At 45.6% G+C, this 13,119-nt stretch overlaps 1 protein-coding gene across 4 annotated transcripts in view; it reads right to left on the bottom strand.

Moving 5' to 3' along the window:
* The window catches only part of Wwox (WW domain containing oxidoreductase), a 972,155-nt gene that overhangs the window by 224,992 nt on the left and 734,044 nt on the right, over positions 1-13,119 (bottom strand). The window contains exon 8 of one of the 4 annotated variants that reach the window (XM_019205292.1): positions 6,003-6,143. The exons of the other annotated variants lie outside the window; for them this stretch is intronic. Coding sequence (XP_019060837.1) covers positions 6,033-6,143 — 111 coding nt within the window. The 3' untranslated portion in view covers positions 6,003-6,032. Of the gene's footprint in view, positions 1-6,002; positions 6,144-13,119 lie in introns of those variants that run through there. 4 annotated transcript variants of the gene reach the window in all.

The following is a 13,119-nucleotide window of genomic DNA, read 5'->3' as shown; positions in this document are numbered from 1 at the left end:
ACATAGGAAGTTCAAGGCCTTAATGAAGCTAAGTAAATGCATAAGAATCACAAAGTTGTAAGTGGCAGTACTGGGACTTGAAGATCCCTAAATTCATGCTCTTTAGCTTTGTTCTACCCCAGCTTTTATCCCCTTCCTAACATTAGCTCCCTCTAGGCTGAGATATCACCTGCCAGAGCTTCAGTATTTTCAATGGTAAGTACATTTTCTTCTCCCTAGTGTTTGTTGTTTGTCTAAATTCAGCACTTGTTGAATGCTGACTTTTGGGTCCAAAACCACTTCTTTGAACACAGTGGACATTTGCAGACTGAATTCCCAGTACCACTTCAGTGCTTCTGCTGCTAATGTTCCAGACTCCCATAGGGAGCTATCCCTGAGTGACTGTCAGGCTGTGGGTTTGGGGGAGGTTGACACCACTTTCTGTCTCTCTCAGCAAGCACATAACTCAGGCCTTGGCAGTGAGAGTGTCACAGTCTCTGGCCACAATGATCAGGCCACAGGGACAAGTGATCAGAATAATCCAAGCAGAGGTGATGTATGCCAGTCCTATCCTTTTGCTGCATCTGTTAGTAGTGGTGGCCAAAGGTTCTCTGATTCAGAATTTGCTCTCTATGTGCTATGCAAGTTTCTCAGAATAAACAGAAGAAATAACACTGAGAAATGGAGAAAGTCTTCTGATATCATATAAGCACTTTGATCCAGCCATGCGATAAGTTAGCCCTACCCCAAGACTTGTCAATTCCTGATCCTCATTTTCCTTAAATTGACTTTGAGTTGGTCTTGAGGCTTTCCTCCCAGAGTCCACAAAAAACTCATACTCCCTACAGAGAGTTTGTGTTAAACAAAAATCATTTTAAAAACATGAATGTATGCTATCACGCCATCAGTTCTGTTTGATAGTTTTAATTCATTAATTTCATTGTAAAGTTTCCAAACACCCTCAGAGGAAACAAGTTATACATAATTTTTTTCTCATTTTCTTTTAAACATATTTTGTCATTCAAAGCTACATCTCTCTCATATTCAGACAGCAGAAGCTGAAGTCAGCACCTCTCACCTGCCCACGTGTCCGGGAAGCATCTGCCACAGAGGAAATGGCAGTGCCCAGGGATGATGGGAACTCCTCGTAACAGCGGAAGTTGTCCCATGACGTCACTGAGCAGAAAGACTCCAGAGAAAAAGGCCCAGAGTGAATCTGAGCAGACGGACAAGATGGATAAGAAACAAGGGTGGTCTGTTCAACATGGAATCCTGATGCATCGTGCAAAACTCCAGGGACACATGACTGGAAGCGTTCAGACCTACTGTAATTGAATTTGGGTTCTACTTTGGGGTTTCTTTTTGTTTTGATTTGTGTTATTTTCACATTTCAACAGTGTATGGGATGAATGTGTATTTGAGAAATCCACATGAAGGCGGAGAATGAAAAGAAAAAACTCTAGTTCCACTAAAATTCCACTCCCTGCCCACAAAGTCTTCCTGAAATAATTCCTGCAGAGCCTTCTGCCCACTGGAACTGTGTGCATATGATTAACTGCACACGAGCCCAACAGCTTGCATGTGTAGTTAATTTACTCCAGATTTCCATGCTGCATTATAACCCTAATGATCACTAATAATAGACAAACCCACATTTTATTGAGTAAGTAATTTGAGACATTATGATTTTTATCATGTGAATAGGATCAGGCTGACCAATTTACACTGGGCAGAAGAAGATAAATAACTGGGGAATCAATCTCTCCAGCAGCAGACTGTCTCTTGGCAAAATGATATGCATTGATTAGGAAAGAAGGCAGCTCCAGGCCCTTGCTAGGGAATAAAGTCAATGAACTTCCAGGTTTCGAGCCAGGTTAGGCAGGGAGCACATACCCACCCACGACATGAGGCAAAAGGTGATGGTGAAATGCCAGCTTTGGGCAGAGCATAGGGGCCCAGGACCTTTGCACTAACAGATACAGGTTCCAGCTCAGTTCTGCGCCTCAGTTATTACCTGCATCTGAGCCTCCACCTGTGACAGGTAAGGAGCTGTGGATGCAGTATAACCACAGGGGATGTAGGTGGCAGCACCTGGCCCATCACAGGTGCAGAGTGAGCTGGTTCCTTTCCAAAACTTTTGGAACATAAAATCTGGGATGGAAGGGGTGCACATTTCACATTCATTCTGCAGAAAGAACCAGGCTAAATTTCTCATTCACGTTCATGAAAGGATCCACCAAGATCCCTGCAGAGGGGAAATGATTATGTGGCTCCTCTAGGTTCTCTGAACTTGCATGAACTTCAAAGGAGGTTATTTATGACTTCTCGGTTTGCTTGTGTTTTGTCAAGGGTAGTTGGAATACAAAACAGGAGAAAAGCAGAAAAGCTCAAACCCCCCAATTCCATCAAAGATCTCCTCCTGAATGAGAGGGGTCCTATCTTTCTGAGTGGGGAGGCTCTTTTAGGGGGGTCTTTATTTTGTTTTGAGTTTTCCTTGGAATTCTGAGGCTCCCAGGTATGGGAGGGTCTCCAGTCTTCCACGTCTTGGCCCTCCCAGGCCGCTTCTAACCACTCAGCAACATCTACAGACTTGATGAGTATGACCCTGCTCCATCACCCAGAGTCCTAAAGGGGCCCTGGAACCCATGGGATTTGGGTTGACCAGGGCAAGACACTGTCAGGGCACCACAAGGGGAGAGGTAGGTGGTGCCCTTCTCCTGGGGAGGAGGTTACTGGATCGGGAAGGCTTCCCAGAGAGGGCAGTCTTGACAAACAGGGACTTTAAGACAAGAAGGAGGTTCCATGGGGAGACAGTGGACCACACAAAAAAAGCAAGCCAAGAGGTAGTAGATGTCACACATGAGGGCAAAGAAAGTTTCTACCTTTGCATTAGTTTTCATTTTTGTTTGTTTATTTAAATTTTATCTGTGTTGGACACTGCTAGGAGGTACACTGGCCCCATGCAAGCTCATGGAATGCATGATGTGCATTAGTGCACAGCATTCTCACCACAGTTTTGCTGTAGAGAGGGAGATGGAGAAAAGTGAAATGCACATATCTGACCACCTGATGGTAACTTGAGGTGTCTGGAGGACATCACTGATCCAAGGGTGTGCTCTATCAAAGATGTGACTTGCAACCATGGACACCTGTGCCGGATAGAGTCGGCTAGATCACTTCTGTGTTCAAAAACAAGTCCCGATACAACCACGCCCCCACCCAAGCTCTCTAAATGGGGGGCTGTGTGGCAGAAAGAGATCTAAGAGTCTGAGCTCCATCCCTGACAAGTCTAGGGGACTTCTGCGGTCTGGTACACTGACGATCTGAGGTTACTTTGCATGGGTTTGGAAAAGTGAAAGGTGTTGGAGAGGATGGAAAGTCAAACAACACCCACCCATTTCACAGTAGCTGAACATGAAAAAAGAGAGGGAGAAACAGAGCCAAATAGCAACTCAGAAAGGACCAGCGGAAACGCAGCCAAGGCCAGGGACTGCTCTGAGTTTCCGTGAACTTGGAGCTTGTAGCCTTGGTGAGTGCGGACAGGTTTTCTAGCCCTCTTTTACACCCAGGCCCACTCCAAGAACTGTGTGCAGCTGATGGGCTGCAAATCACCTTCATAGCAACTTGCGAGGTCAGTGCTGCCATTCTGCCATCTCGTACTTGAGGGCTCTGCAGGAAGATGTGATTGTTTGCCCAAGGCTGCGCAACCGGTAAAGGAACCACTGCTTTTTATGGGGTCCGCTCACAAGCGTTTACAATGCGTCATGTACCCCAGCATGCTTGAGATAACCCCAGGATGATGGGGTCCCCGTCTATCAGGGCATTACATGTGGCTCCCTGGAAGAAGCTCCTGCCTGGTAGAAGTGAGTCAGACGATAAAATCGAGGAAAGGGTAATTCAGGCAGAGAGATGAGGACAGACAGAGGTCCAGAAGGCGATGAAACCGAGGCCAAAGTCACAGGAAGTAAGACACCAGTCTCCTCTGGTTCTAATCAAGCACCGCCCCATACCCCCGAGTTCTTCCAAGAAAGAAGGGACTTGGGACTACAGCGGCCACTCAGGACTTCCCAGCACGCTGAGTCAAGAAGCCAAAGCTGGGATGGCATGGTCCTCAGCAGGGTCACCCTGGCAGTGTGAACCTGGACGTCTCTCTATGGATGCAGCCATGGCAGGGCCATCATGGTGACACCAAGCCATCCTAGAGCCTCCTTCATTGCTGGCAGATGTGTGTCTTGTGGCTCTGCTGCCAATGCCAGGAGGAAGGCACTGCTCCTTCCCAGGCTAACCTGCCTAGGAATTCCTGTGGGACCAAGGCCTCCTTCTCAGCCTCTTCTTGGTTGGTCCTCAGTGAAATTCTCTTTCAGGTGAGACAGACCAGCTCCTCCAGCAGGGGATAGACGAGAAAAGGCAAGGGCTCAAGGGGAGAATGGCTTGCTTGTCCACAAAGACCAGGCAATTCCTCTAAAACCAGATCTGGATGCTATAGTCCCTGGGCCAGACTGTAACATAGCGTCCTGAGTTCAAAACAGTCACAGAAGCATCACCTGGAAAAACAATTTCCCCTAGTATAGCGAAGCAGCCAGAATTTTCATTTCTTTAAAAATGTTTTTATACAGCAGATCAAGTGCAGTTTGCCCGTGTTAAATTCATGAATACCAATGTAGAAGCTAAACACCAAATCATATTAATTATAAGCCATTAAAATTCCCTTTTGTGGCAGGCATTAGCTTTGAAAAAAATCACACTAGAAGAAGTAATGCAATAGAAATATGTGGTCATGAAATGCATATTTGTAAGTTATTGTCCATGTACTCTTTTGCCTTTTTTTAAAAGCTTATTTTTCTGATTGAGGTGTTATCTATATGATGCAAAAATCTCAAGTTTTACAAATCATATAAGCTGGAGATTTAGCTCAGTGGTTCTGCTGCCCACCTCTCAAGTGCAAGGACCAGAGTTCAATCCCCGGTACCAGAAAAAAAAAATCATAATTATATCACTGACAGACACATAAACATCTCAGGAATTTCCTTCCAGTCTCATTTTTCTGAGCATGTCAGGGACTTATTAGTACATATTTTAGTGATCTTCTCTATAACCAGAATCATCTCTTCCTTCGTTTCCCACCTAACATTGTGTCATGAACATTTCCTCCCCCCTCTTTTTATTGGAATGAATATCTGCACCTTGAAATGGCCTTTGGCGTGTTTTATCTTCAGGAGACCAACCATTAGCTCCATGTGGGAGCAATGACATGCACCAGGGAAACAAATATTTACAAAGGGCCGATGGGGTGTTAGGTGCCCCCCCCAAAAAAAAGAGAAGAAAATCCAAGTGCAGGTGGCCGTGCAGCCTGCCCTGAGGTTCACAGAGGGGACAGATCCTTTTGAACTAGAAGCTGTGCTCTCTCCATTGCTAATCTGAATTTATTGTTGAGGAGGGAAGCTGAGAGAATGCTAAAGAGGCTTCTTCACAAGAGAACTGGCAGATACTGCAGCCTGGTTGCCATCATACGTTAATTAGCTTTTTCTCGTTCTGTAGGGAGGAACTGCACCAGAAAAGAAATGCGAGACCTTGCGCTTTTCTCTAGTGGAGAGCTGGTCCTCGTCTCTGCAGCTGGCGCCTCTCTTGGCACAGCCACCACCCAGAGGGCAGGCAGAGCCACGATGAATCCCTCTCTGGCAGAAGGATCTTCTGACATGGGGACAAAGAAGTCGGCATGACCTTGTAGGGGACAAAACTCGACCTGGCCGGAAATGAAAAAAAAATGCCGACCTCTTCAAGAACAAGTTGCATGACCTTCACCATAAAGCCAGGCTGCAGGGAGCTTGGAGGATTTGGCAGTTTGTCTCTCCTGCCTCAGATCCTGGGAGGAAGCAAGGTGTAAACCTTTTAAACTTAGAGACTGAAATTTGGTCTTGCCACTCACCCGTAAGTGGCCTTTGGCAGGTGACAACTGCAGAGTCCCAGTTTCCCATAACAACGTCCACTCCCAGACCCATTCCTGTATCCATACAGAACCCCCAGTCCAGTCCAGTCTGCAGCACAGGGCACCTTCAACAAGGACCTCTCCCACCTCCAATCAGCGACCGGAACACACGACCTTCCCTCACGGACTCAATCAAAACTGGACTGGCACTTGCAGGCAGGGCACGGGAAGGGATATCCTGTGGAGCAGAGAGCACAGCCAGTGAAAGTGCACTTAGTGAGTCTGGGACAAAGACTGCTGATGTTTTTCTGAGAATCCTGTCTGTCAGGTCAGCCCCATCCATTGCTCTCCAATCTTGGAGAGGAGTCACAAACTCAGGATCATTCATGATGATCACAGTGCCCTGCCCTGACTCAGAAGAGAACCCCTGAATTTTCAACAGGGAGCCTGAGAAACACTGACAAAGAAATATAACTAAAACATGATCCCCGAGGGACAAGTCCCAATATGCGTAGTCCACCACACGGAAAGGAGTCTAGGAAATGAATAGAGGAAAAGTGACTTCAAAATCACTTATCATCCATGTGGAACAACTCTTTCAGAACCTCCACTGAATCTGAACCTTCTTAGCCAAAGAGTTCAGAATTATTTTTCTAGTACAGGATATACACAGAGCCACAATGGCAGATATTGTGCATGCAAACCTGTTCTTTCTAATCCTCCACCCAATGCAGACATTGCTAATCAATTCCAGCATTCTTTCAATCAAAGGTAGAAATAGCCTCACAGTTTTTTCCAAAGCTCCAAAGAGCCACTGCCATCTTAACGGAAATAATAGGCCTCTCCTAGTGGGAAAGTTCAAAGGGTATCATCATCTCTTTCCCCATTAAACCAAAGGTTCCAATAATTCAGGCAAAAAGAGGCCCAGCAGCCCTGCTCAGAAAAAGCTGCACCAAAGGAAGGTTGTCAAAAGCCCAGAATGACATTAATAATGCAGAAACCCCAGACATTTATACGGAGATCAATTGGCAATAATTCTATGGGGCAAGACTGAGACTTAAATTGCAAAGTTGAATGTGAAGGACACTGTCTGATTAATGCAGGGAGAGGGATGATGTTTGGATTACTCAGCAAGAAATGACATCTGAGAGGCATGATGTGGTGATGGTGTGGGCCAAGAAGGAGCCAAGGCTATGGTCACCAGGGTGGGGAAGGCAGGGGCTGTGGTGACTGGGAGGCCATCTACCCGCACAGGGAGAAACGTAAAGCCAAGGGACATCACAGACAGGGAATGATCTGGGGTATCTGGAGGAGAACTGAGTAGAGTGGGAAGTTGGGGTGGGGGGCACATGGGATAGTTTCAGGCCTGGAAAGCAGCTGCTGAGCACCGTGCTGAGAGTCAGCAGAAGAAGACAGGGTCTTCCTCTGTGCAAGAAGCCAAGGGGTGCCGGTGGCAATGTATGCATGGCCTCCCAGGCTCCTGGGACATCTGAAACTGTGACTTCCTGCATCATACACCTCTTGACCCCCAAACACAAGACATTAAAGGAGCAGCCAGTGCGCGCCCTCGGCTCCTGCGCAAGTCCCAAGCCACCAGCTCTGTCTCCATCCCCACTTTGCCCTGCTCCTACCAACCACTTTGTCATGAGCTCGGCCCTTTGTTCGTGCTTCAGTGTTCTACAGAGTCTAGAACTTTCCTGAATTTCTTCACCACTGGAAGCAAAGGGATGACGGAGGGCATTGGATTTCCAGAAGTGTGGGCAGGGCCAACGAATCTAGAAAAGTCAACTGGAAGTTTTATTGTGGCCTCTAGAGGGTGCTGGATAATTCACGGTAAATGTGAATAAAACGCAAATACTGGTGTGGGAAGGATGGGGTTCTAGGTATTTCTTTTTTATGTATCTTTCTTTGCCTGGATAATAGAGTAAAATATTTCAGGCAGAGAATATCAGCAAGTTAAAATTATCTGCAACAAAATTACCCTTTGATGGGTAATTTTAATAGGACAGTAAATTTTTCTCTTGCGATTCTATGCTTGTCTTTAGCATGTTTCAATAATCTTGCTAGAAGACCATTTGCAAAATGCATTTAATTTTGTAATTCCATCATCCCTTATTTTTAAAACAATAATTTAGAAGAGCATATGTAACTTAACAGACTGCTCAGTAGAATGGGAGGGATGTTCAGTGATCATTCCTTCCTGTAATTTACAGAGTGTTACAGTAAAGTGCTTCAAGTACTGTACAAGTACATGCTCTGCTCTGATCGGAGAACTTTTATTCTATGCTGCTGGGACTTGAACCCAGGGCCAGAGCCATCTCACTGAGCTACATCTCCAGTCCCTTTTTAATGTTTTTAGGTCACTGAATTGCCCAGACTGGACTTGAACTTGTGATTTTCCTACCTTAACTTCCCAGAGTACTGGGATCACAGGCATGTGACACTATGCTTGGCTCTGTTTTTGTTTTTAAATAATGACTTTTTTTTTAAAGTCACAGAAGCATTCAAGACACTTGATATTGAAGAAGAGAAATGCTTTTGGGACCATCCAGGAAGGGACCCTCATTCCACAGCAGGGTAGATATCTGGGAATGAAACCCAGGGCCCTGGGGAGGCTGGTCTTGGGACAAGTTAGGGAGCGGAAAGCTCCAGACAGTGGTCTACCTGAGCACAGCCGAAGAACTCAGCCCTGGACTCACAGGACCGTGTGCACAGCTGAGCTGCACACCTTGGAGAAAATGCTGGCTGCATTCTGAGAGTCTGCATACAATTTCATTATTTATGTAATCCTATCAAAACATATAGAATGCCCAAATGGGTGTCAGGAAAATTATTGTCATTACTAATAATGATGCTTTTCATTTATAGAGAGTGCTTTTCTCCGAGACAGTGAAATATTTTTACATTGGGCATGAGGCTTTTTAGGAGAATTAATGCTTAAAATATCCCTCTAGTGTAGAGTGGGGGGCTGTTATAGATGGGAGAGAAAACAAGATTAATATAAAAAATGTCAAGAGTGCATAATAAAAGGCACTCAGTTGGTTCCCCGCCTCTTTACCGCTGCCCACGCAGAGCAGCTGGGAGTCACAGGCTGTTCTCACTACCATGTTTGCCCCCTGACCAGGCTGACCTGACCAGAGCCACCTGGTTCCCACCTCCCTATGACCTGAGGCCAGCCCCAGCCACACCTGTCTAGTGGTGAACAGACAGCCTTAATCTGGAGGCTTCGGTGTAAAATGATAAAATCCACAAGGTGGGTGAAGCCTGAAGGCCCGCTGCAGAGTGGAAGAATCCAGCCACACAAGGACACGTGCTAGCTTGACTCCACTTAGGGGAGCTCCCCAGGGTACCCCAGCTTGGAGACAGGTGGTGGAATGGTGGTGGCCTGGGGCCAGGAGGTAGGGAATAGGAAGTGAGTGTCCTGCCTCACAGAATGGAATTTCAGTTTTGCAAGATGAAAACATGGTGGACAGGGATGGTGGCGATAGGAGTACAATTGTGAATGCGCTCGAGGCTGCTGCGCTACCCACTCAGCAATGGTCACTGTGTCACTGCGGACTGGGGAAGGCTAGGCTGGAAGACAGTGGAAATATGGGAAATCTTTGCACCTTCCACTCGCTTTTACTGTGAACCTAAGACCCCTACCCAAGATTATTCTGTAAAAACTAGAAGGAAATACATCAACATCCTGATCGTGCAGAGGATGAAAAATTATGTTATGCATATCTTATCACAAGTTTTAAAAGGAAGGAAGGAGGAAGGAAGGGAGGGAGAGACAAAAGGGGAAAAAAGAAGGAAAAAAGGTAGAGAGGAAGGAAGGAAAAAAAGGAGGGAGAGAAAGGAAAAGGGATGGAAAAAAGTGAAGAAACAGGAAGGAAGGCAAGAAGGAAGAGGAAGGGAAGGGAAGGGCAGGGAGGGAAAGGAAAGAAAAGGAGGTGGTGCTGGAATCACTGGCTAAGACGACTTCATGTAATGAGTTTCTCACTGAACCTCACAAATCTCCAAAGACAAATTGCCCAGAAGTGAATGGTTTATTAGAGGAAATTGGAGAAAATTGTTTTGTCTGAGTATTTATATCTGTACTCCTAGATCGATTTGTTAGACAAGTTTGTCTGCATTACAGTTCTGAGAAATACTCAAATGGTTTTAATAAGAAAACCAAGGCTCTAAACTCACATCCATGGGAAGGTTGAAGCTTTTCCCTTTCCTTTGGTTGTCAATGATGATGTATTTCAAACTCTTTGGAATTATGTCAACCTGGACCTGCAGCACTTAATAGTCCCCCACTGCAGTCCACTGGATGATTGATGACCAGTGCCCTCAACTTTGTGGACAGTCCAGATGACTGGAAATGCGGGAAGAGGCTCGGGGAGGTAGCTATGTAGATGGTTATAGGACAGCAGTGTGGGGATGGGACAGTCACGTGGGGCCCTGGCCAGCACCAGTGTCCTCATAGAGTCACTGCCATCTGTCACTCAGCACCCCACTGTGGGCCCCATGCAGACAGCAAATCCAGTGGGATAAGCCTGTCCAAGCTCCCATGTCCTAGAGAAGAGGGCGAGGCTCCTGTGACCCCAAAGCTCTCCTTCGTGTTTGGAAGCAATTTTAGTGTTCACATATTTCCAGCTGGGTTCTCCAGACTCTTGGAGCTGGCATTTACATTGAATTGGTCACCAAATATCCAGGTGGTAAAAACTGCTGGTGTGAGCAACAGTTAACCCAAGATTCAGAGACCTAAGTGCATGATCCTTCCCATCATGGAAAGGTTGTCTTTGGCGCCTGGAGGAGCCAACCGTATGGCAGAGGGTGAAGAGGGCCTTCTCTGAGCTGTGCACAATGCTGCCCATAGCTGGCTGCCCAGGTTCAGGCACCGCACCAGGCTCCTTTGTGGCAGAGTTTGTTCAGGAACCTTAAGCCATTGCAACTAATGGGATTGACGTGAACATCACAGGGCAGGCCGGTGGACACTGGGAAAAATAGACACAGAAAAGATCAGATTGCTTTTCAGAAGATCTCCACAGACACCAGAGGAGAGAAACCCCAAGGAAGAAGTAATAAAGCAATTATTAAAGACAAAAAGGGAAGAATCATAACAGTTTCCCTAAGTAACACAAAATCTTCACGATGTCCTGGCAGACATGCATTTTTAGACAATGGCTATAATAACGGAAAATTAGACTTCATTACTTATTCATAAAGTTCTGGTTAACGCTGAGCTCCATTTGTAACAGTTTACTTTTATAAATAGCGTCTTTTGGGCAGATGCTATTTTTTGGTCATTAAATGTCAGGAACGATTTTCTAGTTGGATTACGGGGTACAGTAATTCTTATCCTGGTTCGCAGAAGTTGCTTACCTAACATCAGGATCATGGAGAAATTATAAAACACACGGCCTGGGCCCTTTTCCACAACTAACATGACTATGTGTATTTGTACTTCATCTTGGATTTTCTGTTTGATTTAAAGTGCTGTTCAAATGTGAAGACAGCAAACAATGTTTGATGAATCTACAAACTTTATACCAAAGGGAGAGTCAGAAGACCTATAAATCCACAGCAGAATTAATAATTGAGATTCCTGGAAGCTCTAAAAGGAAATATTAAATATGCAAAATCTTGTGGAAAAGCATAATTAAGTGCATCAAGGCTTCAAGTTAAAGTCAAAATGACATGTTTTTGAGAAATACATTGCTCTACCCATGGGGGGGGCTAAAAAACACAGAAAAGACAAACACCCTTTGTAGACCTTGTTTTATCCCACAAGCAAGGTGGATCCGGATGCATTAGCTAAATACCGCACGTCCCCAAGCGTCTAAAACAGTTGAATTTCTGTGAAGTTAGAGCTCAGTAAATTTACAACCCCTCTGAACAAGATAATCCGGGTGACAGTTCTGCTGGACACTGTGGCCTGGCCACGCACAGGCATCTCCACTATGAGTCTTTTTCTCAGGAATGAATGTGCATTTTTTTTCCACACTTGCAGCTGAGGATGTAAGAAAGGGCCAGTTCTCGCATGCAAAATCGAAGAGGTGGAACTGAGAGGGTCCAGCTGTGCTGGGTGGGGCAGAGGGCCGCCAGGCAGCTGCACCCAAAGTCTCGGCCCGAGGCCTCCCTTCTTCATCGCATTCTGTTTCTCTCGTTGCCCTCCTGAGACTCCACGGCTGGCCTGCTTGCCCAAATGCACCATTTAAATTGCTTTCCAGAAAATCAATCCTTTGGCAGGACACCTTTAAATGTAGTTTTTATTGTACTTACTTTTCGAGGACATGGGGAGCATGTTTCATGTCCCAAGATGCAAATACATCAGCATAAATACTAGCTTTGTTCTTCTGGCTTAACTTCACTGTGGAAGGCTATGCACTGACACAGAACATTTCTCTTCGTGCTTTAGAAATCTGTAGAGCTGTCTCTTACCCGTTCTCAGAATATTTTTGTGCCACAGGTAGGTTTTAAGATTGGAAAACCACTTGCCTGCATCTGTGCAAGCAAACCAAATGTAATTATCCAGATAATGCAAAGAAAATAGACTCTAAGTCTATTCTCAGGGGCGAAAGTTTAGAGAATGAGTTTATTCAATTTCCTTTCCATGGGAGCGTATGTGTGATGCCCAAAGAAATATATAATGAAGCTCATTGTTTTAACTTCATTCTGTTAATGTGGTAAAAAGAAAACCAGAACGTTTTTGAGAGCTCAAAAGGGGACAAGAAAGATAAAAATGATATAGATCTGCAACTTGCAAGTAAACTGTTTTCACCTGATCTTCAGTGTAAAAGGTTTGTCAAACACCGTGGAGAAGTTCAGGCTCTGCCCTGCGTTCCTGTGAAGAAGGACATCGGCTAGACTGGTGAGAGCTGCAGTTTCGACATGTGCGACAACATAGTCATACTGTCCCCCAACAACACCCAGGGGGAACTTTCCCCTTGCTCCACCCTGCGCCAAGTAATAGAGACGCAGAGGAACATAACGCAAGCCTTTGCTCAAATCGTGAGTGCGATGTTATCTTGTCTCAGACTGAGATGCTCAGTGCTGCTTCCCTGGCTCTGAGCGTCTTCAGAAGACACGAGGTAACCACAGAAACCATTCTGAGAAACGCTGCTCCTTCCCTCTCGAAGCCTGAGTCATCACTCAGCCAGGGTGAAGCAGGAGGACACAGATCTCTTCAAGGGAGCATTCTGTTTTTTTTTTTTTTTTTTTTTTTTTTTTTTTGTTGTGGG

Source organism: Fukomys damarensis, unplaced genomic scaffold (genome assembly GCF_012274545.1).
Source record: "Fukomys damarensis isolate Sample0158 unplaced genomic scaffold, DMR_v1.0_HiC HiC_scaffold_32, whole genome shotgun sequence".
Taxonomy (NCBI): domain Eukaryota; kingdom Metazoa; phylum Chordata; class Mammalia; order Rodentia; family Bathyergidae; genus Fukomys; species Fukomys damarensis.
This window is presented reverse-complemented; position numbering and strand designations above follow the sequence as displayed.